The following is a 24,812-nucleotide window of genomic DNA, read 5'->3' on the forward strand; positions in this document are numbered from 1 at the left end:
AAAGGGAGGAGGGATTTTAGCCCCAGGTTTGTGAGGATGAGGGCTTTGGCTAGGAAATTTGATTTTAAGCTCTGAACTAGTTATCTGTGTCTGCTGTCTTAGAACATCTGGTGCTGTTAATCCTGGTGATTGCTGTGTATTTTTTTTAATCATCTCAGCTTTATATTGACAGTTAGAGAGATCTGAACATTGAATGTGTTAAAAGTTCATTAAAGGAATGTGCAGAAGAAAAAAATCAAGTGTCACACCAACATTTAAATTTCTGTTGCTTTATAATGCATAGATTCTGTGTAGCAGCGAGTCTTTAATTCTGGTCATCCCATCTTTGGGTGACAAGAACGGAATGATGAGAGGATGCTTCAGCTGTGTGCAGCTTCCCATTTGTGTGGTACTGCAATGTGAATTCATTTTTTTTTCTTTTCAAGATCAGCAAAGAAGCTGCACATAGTTAAACTGAGAGGAGGGTTTGGGTATTTTTGCTTGTTTGGTAGTACAAGGAGGTTGGTCTTTGTCATCAGCATGAAGTGAATGCTCAAGATCCATTTATTTGTGAAGGCAATACGGGCTGCTCTGAGATCCGATTTTGCACACCACAGCAGAAGGGAATTGATGAGTCTGATTTTCAAGTCAGAGTGCCAAGAAATGATGAGAAATGAAGAACACTGAGATTTTCTTCTTTCTGCAAAAACATTGGAAAAATATTTTCTACCAATAGATTGCTTTCATGAAATGACTTTCTGCTTCCATTTGGCAGTTATCGCTCTTGCTTTCTGTTAAAATATTTAACAAATGAAGCTGAAAATGGATGATAGAAAGCAAGAGAGTGGTATTTCTCTGTGAGGATGTGAATATTCTTCACTCTGAAAGCAGATGCTTAAGTGCATACAAATTCACACTGCAATAAAGCTCGGTGTTTGCAGCGCTTAGAAAACTGATGTGTTTTCTCCACTTAGCTGAGGGTGAGGAGAAATAAAGGTCACAGTGTCATTTATCCAAGTAGGATTTCTTCCACTTGAGGATTCACAAGTTACGTCAGTGCAGGGGAAGTGTCAAATGTTTTGATTTTCAAATCAAAAGGGCATGTTGCCTTTCTTCTTTATTTCTGTGGAAGTGGTTTCAGAGTAACTCCAAGAAAGGTGAGCTATTTCCTGAGAATTGAAGAGGCAGGATGTGTGGTCTCCTGGATACAAGGGCTGCAGCTCCTCTTCACTTAGCTTCCGCATTGAGCCCCTAGATGTCTGTTTGAGGTGCTGCTTGCTTTTGGGAGCTATCTTTGCCTTATTGAATAACTTTGTTTGCTCTTCTGTAGTGCATGAATGAGCATATTAATCTAACTATACAAGGAACGCTGCTGCCAGCTGAGTCATCTTCATATAATGTTTGTCCATAAAATATTCATGTAACAGGGACAGCTGCATCCTTCTGCAGTCCGTTCTTTTTAGAATTCCTAGGACTGCTCATAGATACCAGTTGTTTTTGCAGCAGGACCTCTCTGCTGCCCTCCCTTTCTGCCCCTCGTGGTTCTTTTAATCCCTTTCTGCTGAAGACTCGAATCGCTACCAGAGCAGCACTGATGGGATGGGAAGCAGCAGCACATCCAGGCTGTGTAATCCTTATCCATTCCAGCCCCCATGAATTCTTCTTTAGACTCTGGCTTTGGTGTTTGGCGAGAGAGACTGCATTCAGATTTCCAGGGGTTTGAAGAACAGTCTGAAAATGGCTTTAACTTTGTCTGCTTTAAATGGATTTCAGATACAAGCATCTGCCGTTTGTTGAGGCTGTTTGCCTTGTTTGTTCCCTGCTGTTGGCATTATGGAGATAATGGTGAAAAGCTTTATCAACTTGTTTTCTGAATACAGTTACAAATTTCTGTGACATAAGAAGAATACTGAATCAGTGCCACATACTTGATAAACTGTAAGTTATACCAAACAGTTGCAGCAAACCTGCTCACTTAACGGGGTTGATCTTTTGCCTTTATCTTTTAAGAGAGCAGCATGTTTTCAGATGATATTTTGCCTACATATTTTAATGTAGTCTGAAACTAAATAGAGGAGTATCAGAGAAAACTGGAAAGCCAACACAGCACTGACACAGGCACGTGAGAAAGCTGGTTAGTTTCCTTTGGATTCAGCAGTGGGATTATTACATGAGTAGTTCTAGAGCATGAGTGATCTGCTTTTTTCCCTTCCCCCCGCGTAGCCTTCCTAATACTGGTCTCCCAAAGGATTAATTCCAGCATGGCACACCATTTAACTCTTCTGGAGCATCAAGACAATTGCTTTTAGAAGTGCTCACATGTACTCCTATTTTGAGATCTTGTTTTGGAGATGCCTTTTTTTAATTTAATGTGTATGTATCTAATCTATGCAAACCTGGAAGTTTTAGGTGCTATTTGGAGTTTGGTCACCATTTAAGGTTAGCCTTGTTTTCTTGAGATGATAAAAACCTAATCAAGAGCATTCAGTTAAATCCAAGTGTTGCTGTGAAGTTTTTGTCACCAGCTTTGACTAGTTTGCTTTCTAATTGTACCAGGTGAGCTGTGTGCTGACTGGGAAAGAAGAGGAAAAATCCTGTGTGTAGGGGCTTTGTATTGTCTAAATTAAGACATCTGAGTAATTTCATCAGGGATATATTTAGGAGAGAAAATCTATACGTGACCCTGCACGAGGACAGGATGCTTGCTCAGCTTATATGCTTATGCAGTGATAGCAGTATTTTCAGAAAATAGAGCCAGACGTTCTCAAATTCACTGGTGCCACTCTTTTTTTTTTTTTTCATTTTTGTTTTCTTCCCTGTTCTGGGTTGCATGCTTCAGCAATTATTCCCTGCTCTGAGAGCAGCTGAAGTGATGGAAGGGCAGAACTGTCTGCGATGGGTGGAACAGCAGCAGCTCAGGTCAGAAGCCATTGCACTGCTTCTCAGATAAGTAATCCCAGCTCATGAGTCAGAGGCTTAAGACTTTAATAGATGCAGCTCTTGGCAATTAGTGCTGGAGGAGGATGGCCTTGAACCGTGTTGCATGATGTTACAAATAGGGAAGGTGAGGGAAATACTCCAGGAAGTTAATTCAGTGTCTCCTTTAAAGAGGAGTCAGGGTAAGAGCAGTATATTTGAGACTTAGTCGAGATGTCAGAGGTGCCCCAACAAACAGGTGGGAGTACTGAAAGAATAACACAGTGCTTCTGAACAGAAATGCTTGGAGAGTTGTGAGCTTGCTTCTTTCAGACCTGTGTTATTCCCTTTTACACAGTGGAACCAGGCAACCAGCAATTGAAATGTAAGACACAGAACTGGTGGGACTGCATAACCCGAGTTGATATTTGCACTGTTAAAGAAATGTTTCCTATGGAATCAGATTTTTTTTTTTTTTTTTTCCCCCCAAGAGCACTTTCTATACTTGTAGTCACATACCTTGGTTTACTTGAGATCTTTATATAGAAAGATATTGCATTTACATGCATGGATATCATCAAATCTTGTTCTTACAACACAGGTGTTCTATAACAATCCTTTTAAGAGTACAATTTTAGGAAGCATTTTATCTTTTTTATTTTTTCTCCAGCTTTTGAGGGCAGAGTGGAAGTGCAGGCTTCTTGTTACAGGCTGTCAAACTTTAAGATATTAAAGTGCTCTAAATGTTTACATATCTTAGCTCTGTTGTATTACAAAACATGCGGTATGATGTGCGTGGCTGAAATGAAGGTACCACAACAGGATAGAGATGAGAGAGAAGCTGGGGGTGCAGGTAATAAATTCCTCGTTCCAGAAGGTACTGTGGAGCTTCTCTGTGAAAGTGACAGAACTTCCTCTGCTGTAACAAGTTACTTAAATGCACCTCAGATTGGCTATATAGATACTGCACACTGGTTACAGTAAAGAGTATATAATGGAATATAGCTGACTGTTTTTTGTGAATTATTGATGGTGTGGTCAACAAAGATTGTTCTTAGAGGCGAGTGAAGGTTTCCTATCTTTGATAAATAAAACTTAATACTTCTCTCTTGCGTGTTTATTTGCTACTGACCAACTTAATTAAATGCAAAATACTTCTTTAAAGCAACTCCAGTGCTCTGTTTTTAAACTAACTTAAGTGCGAGATTCATTTTAGTGTGCTGTCCACCCATTGTATCTTGTGACTAAATGGTGTAAATCAAAGCTGCTGTAAGAAAGCACTTAGGAGGAGCAAGAAACTATGGAGAGTGGGGAAATACTTGTCTTCAAAACCTTAACCTGGTGGCATGGTGCTGGCTTCAGAGCTGTAATTGATTTCTAAAGTTGTCAATCAAGGAAGCAAATACAGTTGAATGTATGTTTGTGTTTAACTCTTGCTTCTGTTGTTAGATTGTCTTTCCCTTTCCAGTGGTTTTGATTGTATTCACTTCTGTGAGCGGAGAGTTGAAATGAGGCTTGAAGAGCTTTAGTGATGAAGATCTCAAATAGTGCTAAAGTGTCAAAGTGTGCCTGTTTCTTTGAAGGAGAGAGTAAGTTAACAAGGGCTATGATATGTGCTGGTTATAGGCTTCTTTGAGTGTCCAGAGGATGGTAACACGTAGATTCTTTACAGTTACTTCTACATCAACTAAGCTTAGTGTCTCTCTCTTCCCTTGCAGTGAGTACATGTGAGAAGTTGGTTGAAACCCTTAATTGCAGGGCACCGTGGTCAGAAAGTTCCATTAATCATTGAAACTGATTTTTCACATTTCTCAGAATGTGTTTCAGATGTCGTCATGCCAGACACAGCGGGCTTGGATTCTTCACCAAGTGCAGCAGAGGGCACCTCTTTCTGTTATGTGGAGATGCTGCTTCTCTTTTTGTTCTGCAACATGTGTATAATCTTACTTTCAAAAAGTTAAATATAAATCACAGTTTCATCATAAGCAGAAGACAAAACCTGTGCTCCTGACGTCACAGTAGTTTGCTTCCTATTAGCTGTTCTGTCCTGCTCTCTTGAGCAGCCAATGTCTTTAACAACAGACGAACTGAAGAAAAGCCCATGGGACTAATTGAGGAAAGTGTCCCCTTCCTCTCATTGTGTGAGCGCGCACTGAGTGTTGGAGTGTTATTCATCTCAGTGTTGTGCAATAGTGGAATGATAAAGATACAAGTTCCAACAGAAGGCTCGGCCACATCACTGCTCATTTTTCAGTGGCCTTTTTGCTGACTTTGTCTCAGTATGAGAGAATGAATGATGGTGAAGGCAGTGCTGTGTTGTTCTCTCATACCAGTATGCCCATGATGTGGGTTCCCGATTAAATGTGAAAGTAGTTTTACTGGAAATTTATTTCTGTGTATCTTGTGTTGCTATCTAGAGGGGAAAAAAAACCCAACTACTCCATCCTGCAGAAACAACTGTTTCAAAGCCAGGCCTTTATACATAATAGCTAGTTCATGTGGTAGACAAACAGGCAGCCTGACATAAACAGAACACCAGAGTTCAGTATTCAACTGTATTGGGGGGTTGGGGGTCATGCTGTAAGTACAATTGAGTTCTCAGTGCGGGAGAAAACAAGAGGTCTTTCTTGGCACCTCTTTATAAATAAATAAAACAGTGAGCATGGCATGTGTGTTTTCTGCCCTGTCCTCTGTATCCCGTTTAGCTTCAGTTCAGCTAGATTGGAAGAGACTTCCAGAATGTGGATTTGCAGAAGTCTTTCCCAGCTGATGGCGCACACCACCAATTATTTTGTTATCCTCTGTTTCTCTTTCGTTTCTGCCTAAAGAATGCTCAGAAAATTAGAGTGGCTAGATGCACTCTGCTTTTGTTGAGTGGTCTCTGCTATAAGATCATGAGCTATAAATGGGCGTGAGGAAGAGCCTGATTTATGACTAGGAGCAGATGGGCTGTAGAGTGGACCTGCTTCCTGCCAGGGTACAGGGCTGTGGCATGGCTGGGCTGGCAGCAGGATGGTGGTAACATGGTGCAAAATGAGCATGTGGCAGTGCTGTACATGGTGTGGAATTCTACAACTGTAAAGATGGCAAAATTGGAGAAGGAACACACTTGTACTGGGGAATCTGGAAAAAATGAAATGTTTTCCTTGTTAAAATATGGCATCTTCAGGCACTAAGTAATTTAAGATCCCATTTGGATGGGGAAAAAGGTTTGTTCTATTTGGAGGAGCTAACATTCTAAGGAATTTATTTAAAAATAATAAATCAACCCCTATCGTAAAGCTACTGATGTAGAGCTTTATAAATCTATTCACTTTATGTCAAACAGTAATCCTTATTGTTTACAGGAAAACATGCTGGTCTTATCCTCAGTGAGAGGCCCCTCTGAGCACTTAAGTGCAGGAAATGGAGGTGAGAAAGTACCATCCATTCCCAAGGCAGGACCAGTTATCTGTGACCTACTCATGATAGGTGGTGGTTTGAACTGTTCTTGCGAACATGAAGTCGTGGAAATTCGGCTGTCTCACTGGGGCTGTTAAGTACTTTCTCAGATGATAGGGGGAAAAAAACCCTAACCTAAGCCCCTTTGCAATTTTTGCTCATTCCATTTTGTCCTGTTGAAACCAGCCAGAGTGCATTCCATCTTCATCTTTGCAGCTGCTTCTTTCATATTTGAAGCCTGTTGCCATATGTTTCTGAAGCCTTCTTTCCTATGGAATAAACACATCTAGTTCTTAGTATCTTTTACCGTGCTTCCTTTCCTCTATGTGCTCTTTCTGTTCTTATCTGAACTCTCCACTGCCATTGATTGTGGAAAGGAGGTACAGTAGTTTGGCTGAGAACCAGAACCCCCTGAGTGAACCAGGAATAATCTGTCTGAACATCTGGCATGTCTGAGTACTGTGTTTACAGTGTGATGTAGGCTTGTGTCGAACTTGGGATCTGACATAATTCTCTTTTTTTTCTTTCCTGTACAGTACTGAGTTTAACCAGTTGTACCCCAGCAGGGAATGAGGCAGGCTCTGGATTAAGCTGTGCAGTAGTGCTGCGTGAGCTGATTTTTCTGCTATTGCTGTTGATGCAAGCTGTAAGGGTGGGGGGATGTAAGGCAAGATTAGTTGGTGGAGGTAACAGTGTTTGTTAGAGCAGTTGGTGCTGTTGGGGGAGAGAAGGCTGGTATGTGACACCTGAGGAATGGTATTTTCCAACTAGCTCTTTTTTTTTTTTCTACCCTCCACCTTTTGTTGGTTTAGCGAAGGCCATTTTCTTTGCCTAACAAGTGGAAGTTATTATATATCCGTATGCCTGACTTCAGTGTCAGGTACTCATTTCCACATCCTTCATCGTGCTTGAAGTAATCCAGGAGGAGAAATGTCTGCAAAAAGAGGAGTTTTTAATTCTGTCACTTTTCTGCTATTGTGCAGTGTAGTGCTGGCATGTGAACTAGGAGGTGGGGAGGCTTGTGTGACTGCTCAGGAAACACTATTAGAAATACATCTGGTTAATTATTAGAAATTAGTCAAATTTTTTTCTTCCCTAATTTTATGGTTATAGGCCTTTTTTTCCAAGGAGTGTAATTCAATTAATACAAAATGCTATTTCATTATAGTTTATACCAGAGAATGACATGAAATAGCCTTTTTTGTCACCTGCCTTAATTGTTCAGGGCAAGCATGCTGTGCCATCCCTACTCAGCAGTGTGTGGATTGCCTGCCTTGGTTTTGTTGTGGTTGATAGAGCTTGCCAAGGATATTCAATATGTGTGCTAGGACTTGGCTGAACCTTGGCCACAGTTCTCAATATTTGATAGCACATAGCTGGTTATCACAAGGCAGTAACCAGGAAGCAGTGGTAGAGCTTTGATGTGTGTTGCTGCAGTGCAGCTGGTCGTCCTACAGAAGTGCCTGGAGGAAGCCACATTGCCTCTGCGTGATCCATTTATTTATACTGGGGGGGGGGGGGGGCCGGGGAACAAAAACAAAAAAAGCTGTACTATATCACTGTGTTAGTGCTGCAGTTGCCTGTTGTAGAACAGTATTTACAGAGAGTGAACATCTAAAATAACCTTTAAGTGGGCGTTTTCAGGTGTCTTTGGTTTGTTCTGTAACTCCGGTTTTGGCCTCTGTTGATTAGCTGTGGATTTTCTCCGTAGTGTAAGCAAATGACTCTCTAAAGCAGCAATAAAATAGTAGTGATATGAAACTGAAGTATATTCCTTGATTAAATTTTTTTGGCAGACATTGAAATTATTTTTGTGTGAACGCACTTGTGCAATTACGCGTCTGCTCCTGTGACAGCGTGCTGGGATCTGTGCCAACACACATTGTCTCTTTCTTGCAGTTTCATAAGCCAGAATACTCTGCAAACTGTTTCTGGCTCCTGCTACAATGAAAACATGAACTCAGTGCTGAGTCTGCTACACCTGAACTTGAACCATATTCTACTTAGAGTTGTGCAGGAAGGAGGTAGAGAAGGAAGTCGTTACCTAATTTAAAGAATCAGCGTCAGTGTTTATTGTGCCTGTGAAAACAGTGAAGAACTGTAGACCTATGTTTGTGTGAATTCAAGGAAATGTGAATGAAAAACTGGCGCAGGGATTCTTACTGTGTGCCAGGGATTCCTGTGAGTTGTGAAGTAATTCTGATTTTTTTTCATTGACAGTTGATGTTATGGTTCACACAAAAAAACTTTAATGCCTTGCTTTCAATTTGGTGTTGGCTTTGGGCTGCAAATCAGCTGTGAATTCTGTGATGTTTTGACTGAGATGTTGGAGTGGTGCTTGCTGAAGCAGGATGTGAAATTCAGTATTTTGTTCTGATAATGTAAATAATTGCTTGCAAGAATACTTACTGAGCAAATCTCTTTTGTTTTGTTGACATAAAGATCCCACAATTTAATCTCAAGTTCAAGATATTCAATCAGCAAGTAGGTTTTTTACTTGATTGGGGCTGAAACTGTAGGCACATCACTTATGGAAGTTTATAATGATTCTTCAGAGAAACCTATTTGAAATTCTTAACAAGCAATCTAAAGTTCTCTGAATTGTTCCATTTAGAGATAATGCGTTTGTAACAGTAATTTGTGGTGGTTTCATTGTTCTTTGAAATGATTGTAATGCCCATGTTGCTAAGTACGTGCATGTTTAAAATCTTAATTTGAGGGAAATTTAAGGAACTTGTGTAAAGAGGAGGAAACAGACTTGTACTGAGGTCTGAAGGCTTTACTTGCTCGGAGTTGCATGCCTGTTCTAGTAAGAATACTTGAGAATTCACTGCTGCCTCGAAATGTGCTTTGAGTTGTATCATTCCAGATGTGTGATAGGTTCCTGCTCCATATTTTAAAATTGAATCATTTCCTTGTGGTGTTTCCCTTGAGGGGGGAGAGCACGGTTTCATACTGAAAGAGCACATGAGCTAATTACCTTGTTTTTTTGGTCATTTCTGTTTAAATACTCTGTTGGAAGGAAGAACTTGATCAGCGGTAGCTGCCTATTTCAGTAGCAGTGATACAGTAGGCCTCAACAGCATGATGAATGGGTCTGTGTTATCAAAACACTTCTGTGGTGTTCTCTGTTGAGATAGATACTGCAACTGGGTTTCAGTAGCTTGAAAACCCGGATTTGCTGCTGTATCCATGCTGATGAATGTGCCTTGCGGTTTAGGTAAAGAGTACTGGGGCAGCAAATACCTTAACATTTCAAAACTGAAAGTAGAAGGTGTGGTGAAGTTCAGTGATTCGGAAATTCTGAAAAAAAGAACTGGCTTCACTATTGAAAATATGTATTCAGCACCTTGGAGGATTGGCACAGCTCCTGTGGCTTTGGCTGAGAACAGGCAGGGTTGGGATGTATGGCACTTCTGTAGTCCTGCAGCAGCATTCCTCTGGTGCTTGCAGGGGAGTAAGGAAGGAATAAAAATAGTGGTGAATTTTCCATTGGTATTGCTTGAAGCTGAAGCCCAGAAGAAAAATAAATGCAGTATCTCATGCTCATAAGGATTTTTTTAATGATAATGCTTAGTCTGTACAGAGTGCTGTCAGCAGAAAGCTTTTAGTACTTCACAAACACATGCTGTTGTTTCAGAAAACTGGGGTGGGAGCACAGTGCAAACTACAGTCCTACAGCTAAGCACGTTAAATGGGAGGTAGCTGTGTCCCATCCTGTCACTGTAGTCTGCTGATAGCAGTGTTCCTATCCTTTCCCTGTCGCACAGACCTGCTGGTGTGTCTCAAATCTGTTGTTAGTCCATACCAGAGTAAGTAAGAAAGTCAGGGATGTGGATTCTTGGTGGTTGACTGGAATGTGTTGGTGCTGTAGCTGAGCCTGGCTTGAGCTGGCCAGCAGTAGGTGCCTACAGCTGTGCTGCTTGTGGAGATGTTTGTATTCTTTTTCCTGTGCTCCTAGCAAATGTAATCCCTAATCCATGTGACCTACTGGTGAGATTCTGGGAGCAGATTACACTGGAGAACTTTGCCATAGATCTGTATCTATGGGTTGGGGGAGTAGAAATGCTTTCATCTTTTACAATGCAGGCAGCTTTACACTTCTCACTAACTGATTTTTGTCTGGGGCAAGCACGCTCCTCTTTTTCCTTCCCCTTATTTTCTTGTCAAATCACTGCTTTGCATGTGCTCATGGCAATTCTTGGAGTGCCCTCCTGCATTGCCTTATCTTGGGCCGTTCCCTTGGGCCTTCCTTGAGCCTCGCTGTCCCTCAGAGCCATTTCCATGGAGACCAAAGCGCTTTGTTTTAAGAAAGATGTTTTTAGGAGCTGCTGTTTGGCCAGCAGAAGGACTTCCTTAACGGGAGAACAAGATGTAGCAGAGTGCCTCTTTTCTCAGAATGTCTTTTGCTGTTTTCACTTTGTTCCTCTCTTGTATGCCACCTAGTTTCCATCTGATTGCTGTCTCTTATCCATGACCGCCCTTCCTCGTTTCTTCTATTTCACTTTCTTTATCACTGTTCTGATTGCATAAGAATCTCTTAACACCACCCAGGAGCTTGCAGAGAGAGAGGAAGGGGCCCCTCCTCAGCTCCCCGAGTGTACTGCGGGTTAAGGCCAGAATCCACGGGCTGTTCTGTAACTTGGCTGAGCCCTGCTCGCTGAGTCACTGCCTGGGCAGCGTCGTGAGGGCTCGGAACGTGCCAGTGCCAAGCTGTGGCCATCAGTGCCAGGGGCCTCACTCCTGTCGTTATTCGTGGCCCTTGCTTCTGAGCTGTCACGTGTCCTTTGTCCTTACAGTAAACTGTCTGTGCAGATGTTTCTGCTGATGTTTGTGGTAAGATTTCGGTGTCATCTTCTGATTGATGGTAAAGGGCTTGAAGAGATAAATCTGTTACAGTGATTCTGGTGGCTTGGACACTTGGACTGTCCCTGACCAAAAGGATCCAAGAGATTCTTAGTGGACTGTTAGTAGGGATACAAAATAGAAACGGCATTCCATCGAATGACAGGCTGGCTGCAGCATACAGTGTCCTTATACTCTACTTAAGATTACCACCTTGCCTTTCGGAAGAGTTGAATACTGAAAATTTGTAATATTTTGGTGATGAAGGGCTACTTTAGAGATACCTCTCTCTCTTTTTTTCTTTAGTGATATTACAGACTAGCTCAGACTTCAGCCACTGAAAGCACTGTGAAATTGAGATTTGTTTCTTTCTAGTTGCTTGTAGTGGTGACAGCGAGGTGCTCAATTGGCAACATAAGCTGTTTTCAGAAACAAAATAACACCAAAAGGAGTGAATACAAAGAAAATCAATGCCAGAGAAAATTGCAATGCTAAGGCAATTATGTTAAAGGAATTCTTTCTCTGCCTTATACTGTCCTGTTATCCTGTGATTCTCATCCACACATCTGTTTCTGTGCTTTGCTTAGATTGTAAATGTTTTAGAAATGGTCCATTTCTAAAAAATGTATCATGATAGTGGGGCTTTGGATGGTACTGCAAAATCTACCAGCGTCAATGCAGTTCTGTTCTGAGTGCTACATATATGCACTTGTTCCCATCATGTTTCTTATGTTCTGATGTTGATGTATTTCTGCCTGTTCTTGATATGATGCAACAACTGGTAGCTCAGCAGAATAGAGGCATAGTTTCCATATGCAGCCTTCAGAAGTACCTGCCTCTGACCTACCACGCTCCTTTCCATGAGGATAACACTTCACTCTGGGGTTCTGTTAATGTACAAACTCAAATCAGCCAGGCTTTACTGCGTGCTGGACTTTTTCTGACTGTAAGAGGGGGAAAAAATTCTCCTAAGAGAGCTTCACAACATCTCTTTTAAAACATCAGGCCATGGCTGCAGTGATAGACCACCAACGTGAGCTGCTGCTTGGTTACCAAGAGGATAAAATTTTCCTCTGGGAGATATTTTTATACAGTTGCTTATTCATGTTAGAGTGGATGTGAAAAGCACTCTAATGTTCAGCAGCATAAAAATATTAAGAAAATTCCTCTTACACAGAATCTGTAATACAGCCCAGTTTTACTCTGTGATAGATCCAGGTTGGGTTGTCAATGTTGGATTATTCTTCCATTCTAATTTTAATCTCTTTTGCAAGCACCCAATCATTTGACTGCTTAAAAGTCAAGTGCTATCAAGCTCTGCCAGATACCTCTGTCAGCATATCAAAGGAGTTGGAAAACTGTACATTGAGTACCTGAACTGGAGCTTTTGATATATATACTTTTATTTTCATAACCGTTTCAACGGGACTGTAGGCAGTGTAGTCTGAGAAAAAGACATTCTGCACAGGTTATCTTCCAATAGAAATATTCTCACTTATTCTTTATACAGCTTGCAGTAGAAAATAGAGTTAGATGTAGAAACTTTCTGGATAAATAATCTATAACCAGCTGAGAAATAGCTTTGATTTGTAGCTTTATTCACAAGTTGTGGTAACCAAATAGTACTGTACTCTTCCTCCTACTCACCAACACTGTCTGTGCCATTTCCCACTTCCTTTGTATTTTGCAAGCTTAGAATTGATTATGTTAATTTAGCTTCTGCTTATTTGCAGTTGTGAAACAGCACACAAGCTAAGACAACCTACAGGCTAGACAGGAACATTTGGGAGCCATCCAAGACTTGCTTTGAACCCAGAATTTTATGTAATAATGTATCTTTATAATTGAAAAATAAGCTTGACATATTTTAAGCAGGAAGAGAGGAAAATGAGGATTAACTTACAGCAATCATCAGCAGGGGAAAAATGAACAGAACTACCCTTCTTAGGCTCTTTGGTATCTTCATCTATGCCAGTAAGGCAGTTTGGACTTCTTGTTCCAGCTGTGTGGAAAGAAAGGAGGGGCAAAAGGGTAGCTGTATTGTTTAATGATGGAGAGAGCAGAGGGGTTGTTAGCTTACAGAATATCTACTTGAAATTCCTGGGAGTGACTGTAAGTATGGGGAAGTCTCATTTCTAATGTGCTATGCTGCAGAATGAAAGAGGTGTTCGTGAAGATGGTGGAGATTATCAAACTGGCATTCCTGCTGTGAGGGTAGCTCTCTTCAGCCTATATAAACTATGATTCTTTACTGTTGTATTTTAGAGTTACAGATGTGTAAGTTTACATCTCTTTGGGAGCAGATTTTTAAAGTGTGGTGGATGGGAGGGATGTTTGGGGATTTTTTTACCTATGTTTTTTTCTTTCATGATGCAGAATATGTTTTTTAAAGTGATATTTATTTTCTCCACAGGTATGGCGTTAGTCCTGAGAACATCATTCTCTATGGTCAGAGTATTGGTACTGTCCCTACAGTAGACCTGGCATCTCGGTACGAGTGTGCAGCAGTAATCCTTCATTCTCCTTTGATGTCTGGATTACGGGTAGCATTTCCTGACACCAGGAAAACCTACTGTTTTGATGCTTTTCCAAGGTACGTGTAAATGTTGCGAGGATGATTGTTCTATACTCAGTGCACCGTTAGGTGTTTAAAAAGGAATGGTCATACAACTTCTACTGAATTGTCACCTGTATTTTAAACTTAAGGTATGCACACCTGTAGAGATTCACCGAGTAAGAAACAGGCTGATATATCAAACTGATGTGATATGTCAACAAACAAATAATTCATAGCGTTTACTACTATTATTTTTTCTCCTGTTTTTGTGCTATGGGTTGTTAATAGAAGAATTTTTATGTCATCAGGTTTGGATAAATAGCTTAACAATTGTGAATGTCCTGTTAAGTTCTTCAGGCTAATGAACAGCAAATTAGTACTGCACTCTCTTAGCATGTGGATTGACTTTAGAAGGTGACATGGTATCATGAAATGGATGTGCTGTTTTCAAGTCACTTGTTAATATATTGCTGTGGTTTTACCAAAAAGGGTATAGATGATCACTGCTTAGAAGGGAGGGAAAGGAGAGAGTCAGAGGCTAGAGCCTTAGTCTGGTGTGGGTCACTTTTCAACTTGGCTCTGTTTCGTGTGTATTCTCAGGTATTGCACTTTCTATTGCTTCTCTGACTTTGATCCTTGTAAGTAAAACAGCTTTACACCTCTGTTCCTATGTCCATTCTTTTTGTTCCTCCCTGATGAGGGTCATGTCAGATCCTAATGTCTGTAACCAAAGCAGAATGACTTACTGTCTCTTCTGGGAGATTTTAAGCTTGTTTAAGAAGCTGTAGGTTATTTTACTTATGAAAAACTGTGTGCAAGTGTTTTCAAGATGAAACACCTGCCTTTATAGCAGTGTCTCACTTGAAAACAAATTGCATCAGTTCCAAGTTAGTTACTAGATGCAGGAAGAGCAGGTGTTTTAGGAATGTTTTTATTATTTCTGCATGTCTGCACTGGACATTTGCAGGGATCTGCTGTTCCAAGGTACAGTTCTGATTCTTTTTTTATTGTAGGATTTGGTTTGGTTTTTTTTCCCTCTTGAAGGGATTTGGCTGTTACTGAATGGAAATTTACAAAGCCATCTTTTTGTAGTGCTGATAAGACAAACTATATTTCCTTGATTTCATAACTAGTTTTTTTTCTTTCCCCACAGCCAAAGTCTTTATAGTGTTACTCAGTGACTCCGTAAAACTTCACTAAATTATAAGTTGCACTTGTTAGCATTTGAGATTCGTTTTATTAACCTCCTACAGGTGTTTTATTGTTGTGACTTTGAACGGTTGGACTTGAGGTAGTGTTAGAAATGGATTGCTTTGGAGAGAAGATTGTGAGATATTTGAGTGATCGGTGTCCTGCATCAAGGCTGTGACAAAGCTGTCTGTGGACATCTGAGAACGTGAGAGGGGAGCTGTTCTCTTTGTAGCAACGTCTACAGACATGGGGATAAAAAGCTGAGTGGTCTGTGGAGGGGAGAAGACAAAGCAGAGGACTCAGTGGAGTTCAGTGCAAACCTATCTTTGCTTCAGAAGGCAGTGTTTGCAGTAAGTGTAGTAGGGGATACTTAGAGTGTTACTCGTGTTTGTTTTATTTTCATGACAACAGATTAAAGTTAGAAAGTGGGGGAGTGCAAAAGCCATAAATGTGTGCCTGAGCAGCCACAAGTAATGGTGGCTTTCACAGTTTCTGTCCAAGTTTAGGTGCAGTCAGAATTTGAAACTGTTGTACGCAGGCTTGGTCATCATCCTCAAACCTCGAATGTTATATTCAAAATGCTTCTGTTAGAGAAAAAATCTGGAGCCTTAAAAATAGCTCTGATTACAAAGCTAACAGTAATTAGCTGATAGCAGCCAGATCAAATAAATAATAAATACATAAATAAAAGGTAGCTGGGGAGAACCCTAAAAACACACTGTATCACTTAAGTATTTTGTTTTTAACCTACTGAGCTGTTCAGTGCAGTCAGTCTGACTTCACTTAGACTGTAAGCAGTGAAAATAAACAGCAGTGTGTTTCTATGAATGTGTGCAGCTCAGACGTCCATCTTCACGGCAGGAAACAAAATAGTTCTGTGTGCACCTACAGTGAATTGCTATTATGTACATTTTATGCTGGGGCTCCGTGAGAATGTGGTCTCTGTAGATTTTTCTAGCTGCAGAGCAGTGTGGCTGAGCATACTAAGTGAGTCTAACGTGCAGTTTAAACACTGCCTTATGAGTTGCTGAGGTGGCAATGGGACACGCTCCAAATTTCTGCAAAATACCAACATCTAGCTTAATGGCCTGGGAATATATGTGGGGAAAAAAATAGTTTCATTATCTGAATACTGGAGTGAAAGGGATTTCCTGGTTTCCTACAGTAAATGAGAGCTCAGTTTGTAGCCACTGAAACGTTGTGTAAGCATCTCTAACTGTATGTGACTGACCTGCTTTGCCACATCGTGGTATTCAGGACAGATCCTTCAGGGGTTAAGATTTCAGTTTACTGAGCATTTTCATTATAAAACATTTACATTTGGCCATGATACTATTTTGGGGATGAATTCAGGGGAGGGGAGGAATCTGCATTATTCTGATGTCTTTCAAGTTCTTGAGACATTTTTCTATATTCAGCATAGTTGCACACAACTCAAATTTCAGATGGGCAAAGTGAAGTAGGCTGTGTTTTAATTTGAAGTAACACTTTTCTTCTTTAAATGACAAGAAATCTGTTTTCTAGAGAAGTATTTATTGAAACATAGACCAGAATGTGTTTACACTCAGCTATTTACTGGAAAGCAGTGACTGTTCTGTAGAATTGTGTGTGAGAGGTTTAGTGCTTTATTTTGCATCTTAATTTTTAATTAACTTCATATTTTCATAAATCTTCTTTAAGCCTGTTTCTAAACTGATGTTTGCTGGCATCTGTATTTTTTAATCATTGTAAGCAATTAGCCTGGTTACTTTGTAAAGTCTCTATCCAGTCTTACCCAAATCGCATGCTCTCTTGTTCTTCAGCACAGACAAATCCAAACACATTTCATTAGATAGTGTAAGGAAGTAAATGTGTCCTCTGTCAAACCAAATATTACTGGCACTCATTTTTCTGCTCACTTTTACATCATATCCTGAGCCAAAGCACTGTTATGTCATTGGCCAATTCCTCCATTTGATCATGGAAGTGGAGAGCGTGTTAATTAGCGCTTGGTACCTGTACACTGATCTGGAATTAGTGGTAACTACCTACATGGAGTGCTGTCTGGAAATAAGACAGTCAGAGAAGCCTGGTGTTCACCAACTTGACGTTCATGTGCTACCAGCGTGCTCCCTAACTGGGGTTTTCTGGGCTGAACTCAGAGGTGTGAGGGTGCCACTCTCCCCTTTCTTCAGACTCCATTCTCCTGTGTGAGGTGACCACTGGGTACGTTGGCTTGCAAAGCTTGCTCTAACCCTGTGTTCGTGGCAGAGCAAAAAATGCCATGTGAATTGTTTGGTTTCAGTTAAATATCCTTGCATAACACAGTTTCCCCCACAGTTTTTTGAGCTTAGACGACTAGTACAAAGAACAGTTCTTTGTGGGTTTTCTGCTTCTTTCTGTTTCTACCTGATTTGGGAGTTTCCAGCCTCGTGAGCTGAGACCGTTTTTGCATTAAGTCTCACAACTGGAATGTAGTTAATTGGTTCCTAATCTGTTACATTGGTAGGTGATAATGCATAATGTCCACGCTGGTAGTATGTCCCATTAAATCCCATTTGCCTCTCAGTAGGTTTCCTCAGTGGCTTCTGTGACAGGTGCACTGCTCACTGGTGGTTCAGGTGCCAAACTTGATTTCCACTGCTGCCCATTGGGGCTTCTGGCCATCAGAGCTGGAGGTGTGATAGCAGTGGTAGTGTGGGCTCCATTTTACACATGCATTTGGGGAGTAAGCCTCGTCCTTTATTGTTGGGACACAATTCTGGGGTTTTGCAGCCAGTTAGAAACAAGCATTGGTAAGCTGATCGTGCATGGATAGTTAAGCCACAAACTGAGCAATGTTTTCCTTTTCCCTCCCCAGCATTGACAAGATATCTAAAGTCACCTCTCCTGTGCTGGTGATCCATGGTACCGAAGATGAGGTGATCGATTTCTCCCACGGCCTGGCGATGTACGAGCGATGTCCACGGGCAGTAGAGCCACTCTGGGTGGAAGGGGCTGGGCATAACGACATAGAGCTTTATGCACAGTATCTAGAGAGACTAAAACAGTTCATATCTCACGAACTTCCCAACTCCTGAAGAAGCCAACCTGATTTTACCTCAGTTACTGTGAACGGAAGAAATTACCTGGTTTTGCACATGCTTTAACTGGATAGCTGTCATAGCTTTATACTATGAAGAAATACCCTGTCTTTAGGGTGTTCTAATCAAACATCTGATGAAATTTGTCTTTTATATCTGGAAACTATTCTACTAATGCACACAATATGGTCAACTACTGTAATTCCAACAATTTTTAGCTTCGTTGCCCTGAAAGAAGTGGGGATACTAGCTGCTTATGGGGACACTTTTTACCTAGTGCTGTACTAATTGAAGATCGGTTTTCTCTGTCTCACTTCTTCTGATCTTTTCTAATTTTGTCCTACAAAAACTTTTTTTTTTTTTTTTTTCCAATGTTCTCAGTATGTGGAACACAACTGTTATGAGCTACAGCTTGTTCTAAACCATCGGCCGTGGGTTCAACCTAAGGGAGTACTTTCTTTGTCAAGTTTCTAGCTGTGGTATTGTAACTGGAAAGTTATTGTGATGAAGTCCCCCCCACCTCCCTTTTAGTGTTCTTTTGTTAACTTACTGATCTTCCCAAGTAAATTATTGAAATATACTTTCTCCTGATGATAAACAAACTACTATATGGGGCTAAACTCTGTAATGACTTCTCCATTACTTGTATAAACGTAACTGGAATATTCTCAAATGAACTACGGACAAAATTGCTCTTGTTTAAAAATAAATGTGTAAATTTACTACTAGAAGACTCATTTTAATATTCAGATGGTCTGAATAATAGCCATAACAGACATTTCCTTCTGTAAAGCATTCCTGTAGACTTTTTAAAAGTACTGTACATATTTGAATTTACATTGTGCATAGATTCTTAATTGGTAGTTTTAAGTTAAGTCTAGCTACAATAAACTGCAAAATTCCGGTTTGTATATGATTGAATACATTTTGTTAAAATATGTTTTTATCCCTATATTATTTTGCTATTAAAGTTTTATAAAGTTTCCAGGACAAAAAAAAAAAAAAAAAGAAAAAAATTTACACATTTATGTTTTGAAGAATTTATGTAACTAAATTTTCATTGAGCTGATCTTTTTAGTTCAGGAGTGATTTGATTCTCTGACACTGGAATCGCACAGATTATGCATCAGAAATGCAAAACACAGTTGTTACACTACTAGCATAGGTCTAATTTTTCCAAATGTTAAGGCCTTAAATGTACTGTAAGCCTCAGATTGTTGTACAAATTGATCGCGGTTGATTGCAGTTTGTGTCCTGTTGCTGGAATGCAACACAGTGATTGTAATGGAATAAAGGATGCATGGATTAGATCTAGCTGCATTATTGAATCTTATTTGGAGCATTGTTTTCCCACTGCAAGAAAAGGCAAAGAATCATGTTATTGAATTCCTTCCTTCCAGGAAAACTATCCTGAATGGAAAGCCTTGTTTCCTTGCAGCTTGGTATATAAATCAAATGTTGAAGAGATTACTTTTAAATGGCATCTGGTTGTTCTTTAAATAACAGATAAGCACATGATAGGACAAGGGGGAATGGTTTTACACTGAGATGGGGAGGTTTAGGTTAGATGTTAGGAGGAAGTTTTCACACAGAGGGTGGTGATGCACTGAACAGGTTGCCCAAGGAGGTTGCAGATGCTCCATCCCTGGAGGCATTCAAGGCCAGGCTGGATGTGGCTCTGGGCAGCCTGGTCTGTTGTTGGTGACCCTGAACATAGCAGGGGGTTGAGAGTAGATGATTATTGTGGTCCTTTTCAACCCAGACCATTCTATAATTCTGTGCTGTGGCCCAGAAGAAAAGTTTGAAGTTGTTGTGAGACCTTGTGACAGACCTGCAGTGGATGGTCAGCACTGCAGGTGTGTCTGTAGTCGTTGAAGCTGCCTTGGTGCTATTACTTTCAAAGGAAAGAAAAAGGTATTTTCACTCAGTGGTGTGGGGAGTAGGGGGAAATGATGGCACTCACCTGTGTGCAGTCAGTTGGGCTCTTACTATGGGGCTTGCAACTGTGTGGTTCAGGCTGAGTATTAAATGCCCCAGTGGTGCATCAGTGGTGCTCTGGGCTTCTTCCCTCTAAATCGGTGATCTGTTCACCTGTTGGGTCCCTTAAACCATTTTCCTTGCAGCTCTGTGTCCACTGAATGCTTCTGAGGTGAGTTGTGATGTTTTTAATGTTTCCTGGCAAGTCCCGTAAAGAAAATAAATAGTAGTGGCCTTCTTTATGCTGTATAAACTTTTAGCTTCTCCCCTGTACCAAGGCATCACTGTTTTGGGCATTTCAGAGCCTGCTGCCCATCAGCATTAGGGTTATTAGTTAAAATCTGCAGCCAACTCATGAACTGGTTTACCAGACAGCGGATCTCAGGTCCCCGTTTGCTTAAAGGAATAGGAATTTGAGATGTAGGAAAAAGGGGAAGATGTGAGGTCATGAAAGAGAAACTTTCGGGCTAAAAAAAGTCGTTTGCTGCAGCAAACTGTTAACATGGACTCATTTAAATGCATAACGTGGGCCTTCACGAGAACTTGCTATGCATATTTTAGAGCTGCCGAGGTGTCACTGTGAAGATGGCTGTGTGTGTGCCCGGGTAAATTATGCAACGGGCCTTCCAGGAGTGTAAATAAGTAACATTTTTTTCCACCCCTTCTTCCTGTGTGACCCGCTAACTTTGTTTATACGGCGCAACGGCATCTGCACTCTGACTCTTTTTTTCCAAGGAGGTGAGTTGTGCTCTCCTATCAGGAGCTGCCTGAGGTTTGTACTTCGAAACAGAGCAAAATATTGGTTTCACCTTCAGAGGTTCTGTTTTGCACAGGGTTGGATGTGTATCCTTTGAGGTTTATGTAACTGTTAACTTGTGCTTGCACCGCGATCTCTCACCCCTGTTGCTTCTGCTGTGCTTTTTACCCCAGCTCTGTGTCCTACTGCAGTGTAGGGCAGCTCTGCTCCAGGCACTGACCCATCTGCTATGGAAATACCCAAACCTGTATTTACACGTAGTGTTGTCCATCCCTTTAATAAACCCATATCACATTTGCTTTTACTATCTGGTGTTAAACACAGTAAAGAAACAACCCACTCTTCCCGGGGTTATTCACTGAGCACTAAACCTTTATTCTCATCTGGAAAATCCTTTTCCCCAGTTCTGCTCTCGTAAATTACTGATCTTATTTACGTCCATTTCACAGATTTCTCCATACCCACCCTTTCTTTTTGGTGCAATCCCCCACCATCCGGTGCTGTAATTTGCATTGTGACCGTGGTGGTTTGTCCTGGTGCTGATGAAGAGAATGGTTCTGGTGGTGGATGGGCCAAGCCCCAAATTACCTGCTGCACCTGTATTGCTTTCCAAGTCCTGCAGGACGTCTTCCTCCAAACTGAGTTGGGTTTCAGGCTGAGAGATTGCTTTCAGCTGTGAAATATTTGGGTCTCACAACTTTGTTACAGCAGAGACGAGCTGCTCCTTGGGGCAGCAGTGCTGCTTGTCTCTGCCAGGTGTGAGTTTGCAGAAACCAAAGTATTTCTGCAGAAAACGTTGGAGCAGCATGTGTGGAATCGCTCAGGTTGGATAAAACCTTCAAGATCATCAAGTCCAACTGCAATCTAACCATACTGTGGTGGCATGTTGTCTCTCTCTCTCTCAAAAAAAGAAAAGAAAAGAAAAGAACAGCCCTCACCTCCTCAGGTTGTTCTCCTGTAAGGGTAAACGTGCTGCTTTCAGGATTTCATTGCGCTGTGGGTACGCTGCCCGCCCTGTAGGGCTGCCAGGAGCCGCGGGGTGGGCAGTGCGCGCCCCGTGCCTGCAGCTTCCCCGGGGGCGGCGGGCACAGCTGCGCTGACAGCGGCTGGAGGAGCCTCGGCAGCCACAGAGCGTCCATCCAGCGCGGCTCCGGCAGCCCTACATGCCGCCGGGTGAGCGAGGCAGAACGGCGAGGGGCAGGGAGGGAAGCAGCGGGAGACCGACCCGACTCGACCCAACGCCGCGTGTGTGTTGCAGGTGCCCCCCCCGAGCTGGGGACGGCCGCGGGCCCCCCGAGGAGCTGCACCCTGGTGCTGGTGTTGGTGGCGGTGCTGGGAACCCGACCCGAGGCGGCGAGGAGCGTCCCCAGGCAGCGGCGATACGGTGACGGCCTCCGGGGAGCGGGGGGGTGGGTGGGCAGTGCTGGTGGGGGGAGGAGGAGAGAGGGAGAGGAAGGCGGTGCCGCTCCGGCCCGGGGCTACTCGTACTGCCGTCTGAAGCACGGCTGGGCTGGGGGCTGCCCTAAAGGCGGTGATGGGAGCTGCGTGCAGGACTGGGGCTGCCCCTGCCGGGAGGTGGGTGCGACTGCCGGCACCGACGGCTGCCCGAAGGGAGGGAGCTGGAGGCTGACCGCCCGCCTGGGCTCTGCTGGGCGCCGCGGTTTGCTTGTGGCTTTGGACGTGGCTGCGTGCGATCGGCCTTTCGTTCCCTTTCTCTTTAGTTCCTCGGAGCTTTTTTAGCATCCGAAGTTCTGTTCAATCGAAGTCATGCTTTACGCGGTGCTTTGTTCTCTCGCAATGTCTGGGTTGCTCTGAATGAAGGATGCAAAGTGCTGCAGCCGTTGGGATGCTCCTGAATTACCCGCTGCCATCTGGTCTCAGTGGTCACATCTTGTCGTTTCCCAGTAGTACAGGGTTATGTTTCAGTGATGAATTACAGCCATAAATGTGCACTTTGCTACATAATCCTCTAGCACAGCTGTGTGATATATAACCAATTTGGTAAAAACATGCAAATAATCCCCTGGATGGTAAGCCGCAACTACTTGAGGCTGATAACTCCAATCTTGAAATCAAATAGAAAATATTTGAAGCTTCCCAGCCATGCTGGACCTGTAGGAAATGGAACATTTCATCTGCTGCTCAGCAATGAGTGCGAGCACTGCGGGCACATTCCAGGGCTCAGGGACGTGACCTCCAGCATTCAGTGGTATGTCCTTATGCTAAAGCATTACCTGTTCTAAACTCTGTGGGCAGGATGCATTTCAGCTTCGGGTTCCTCATCCTTTTTCATCAGTAGAGCTTTCATAGATGTTCCTGAGTCTCTAGCAAGGTCGCAGCCTAATGATGCTGAATTTAATTGTTTTATTGGTCACTTCTCAGGGTGTAAATTGAACCTTCAGGCTCAGCCTGGATGGAGGAGTGCTGTGTGGAAGTAGTTACATATTTGCCTCAAAGCAAGCATAAGCTCCACGGAACCCCAAATCTCCTACAGCAATGCTTTTTGTCCATAGGAGGAAGCCACAGCCTAACCCTGTTGCATCAGGGCAATGACTTTGCTCAGCCATTTAGCATTATAGAGAATGTTATAAACATTTTAGAATGCATATAAAGCATTATAGAAAACATTAATTATATACATATTATCCCACTATTATACCTCAAAATCTGCCCATTGCGAATATATTGATTTGACCTGGAGAAGCACACAGTGAGTTTGTCAAAGTGATTCGACAACTTGTGGTGCATCCAGGGACACTGCGAAACATTGATAGGTGTGTGTGTGTGTGTATATATACCCACCAGGATTCTTCATTGCTCACGTGTAATAGCTTTGCTGTATTTATGACTATTTCAGAGCATAACCCGGGTCCCAGCAGCTCGTGGTGGGATGTGGAACATGAAGAACTGCTGCACAGTCAAAGCACCCTGCCTGGAACTGTGGAACCAAACAGACCCAGCCCCTTCCTCCATCCCAATACCAGCAGAAGTTCCCTAAGTCAGAACCTGGGCCAGAAGTCACAAGAGAAGCAGTTGTCCTGTGATGTGCTCCTCAAACTTTCCAGATATATTTCAGTGGATATCTTTGGACCTGGCTTGGCCTGGAACCTCTTTCGGTTGTACAACTGTGATCGTGATGCCAAGCTACCCAAAATACCCAACATGTACGTCAGTCCCCTCAAGATGGTGCGGCACAAGCTGAGGCCTTTCTTGCTGCACAGGATGCTGCGGCTGCTGGGGAACATGGGCGTGCTCACTGAGGGCCAGCAGCACAAGGTCTTCGCTCTGCTCAAGGAGCACATGCTGAAAGCAAGGAAGATACCACCAAAGCCCAAAGCAGAGCACAGTGGTAGGTACTCACAGAGGTGTTTTTTGATCCTGTGTCTTGCACCACTGAGTGAGGTGGGGCTGCTCTGGTTTACAGGCCCCAGAGCTTGTCTGAGCCATGGCCCAGGTTAATAGGTTGTCCAGAAAGGTGGTGGGTGCCCCATCCGTGCAGACACTGCACGTCAGGCTGGTCGGGGCTCTGAGCACCTGATCAGCTGTAGGCGTCCCTGTTCAGTTCAGGGGAGTTGGACCAGATGGCCTTGAAGGGTCCCTTCCAACTCAAATGATTCTGATTCTCTGGCTGGGGCTGAAGGTACTCCAGCGGTGAGATATTAGGAGGGCATTGTGCAGTGGGTCAGTTGTGAGCTGTGTTTGTGCTGTCTGCGAGTGCTAAAAGCCACGCTGTGGTGACATCTCCAGCCCAGTGTGGCTGCCAGGCCCACAGCAGCCTGAGTGCATCCCTGATGCACATGTTTGGAGTGTGCTGCTCCCAGCACCTGGGGTGCAGCTAGGCTAGCACTTCCTGCTTCCTTGTTGAAGTGAAGGATCTGGGGATGCTGGTTTACAGCCAGCTGAACGTGAGCCACCAGTGAGCCCAGGTGGCCAAGAAAGCCAATGGCTTCTAACAGAAATAGTGCAGCCAGCAGGAGCAGGGAGCGGTGTCTGGAGCATGTCCTGTGGGCACTGGTTGAGGGAACAGGGATGGTTCAGTCTGGAGAAGAGGAGGTGCAGAGGAGACCTTATCGCTCCCTACACACCC

The 24,812-nt window shown here is 42.7% G+C and overlaps 2 protein-coding genes across 6 annotated transcripts in view; both read left to right on the forward strand.

The window, feature by feature from the left end:
• Nucleotides 1-19,301, forward strand: part of ABHD17C (abhydrolase domain containing 17C, depalmitoylase) — a 31,098-nt gene extending 11,797 nt beyond the window's left edge. The window contains exons 2-3 of the mRNA XM_042824334.1: nucleotides 13,595-13,774; nucleotides 17,769-19,301. Of these exons, the coding sequence (XP_042680268.1) occupies nucleotides 13,595-13,774; nucleotides 17,769-17,988 (400 nt within the window). The 3' untranslated portion in view covers nucleotides 17,989-19,301. The remainder of the gene's footprint in view (nucleotides 1-13,594; nucleotides 13,775-17,768) is intronic.
• Nucleotides 19,302-22,052: 2,751 nt separating this feature from the next.
• The window catches only part of LOC122163204 (cell surface hyaluronidase-like), a 48,103-nt gene continuing 45,343 nt past the window's right edge, over nucleotides 22,053-24,812 (forward strand). For 2 of the 5 annotated variants that reach the window (XR_006169851.1, XM_042824268.1), the window contains exons 1-2: nucleotides 22,279-22,300; nucleotides 23,583-24,074. Coding sequence is in view for 4 of the 5 variants with exons in the window: in XM_042824268.1 (XP_042680202.1) it covers nucleotides 23,888-24,074 (187 nt within the window). In the remaining variant the exon portion in view is untranslated. Of the gene's footprint in view, nucleotides 22,110-22,277; nucleotides 22,301-23,582; nucleotides 24,075-24,812 lie in introns of those variants that run through there. The other 3 variants (XM_042824267.1, XM_042824269.1, XM_042824266.1) reach the window with 3 other exon arrangements.

This window comes from Centrocercus urophasianus, unplaced genomic scaffold (genome assembly GCF_019232065.1).
Source record: "Centrocercus urophasianus isolate 14NV4802_14NV808 unplaced genomic scaffold, USGS_Curo_1.0 seq_23, whole genome shotgun sequence".
NCBI lineage: Eukaryota > Metazoa > Chordata > Aves > Galliformes > Phasianidae > Centrocercus > Centrocercus urophasianus.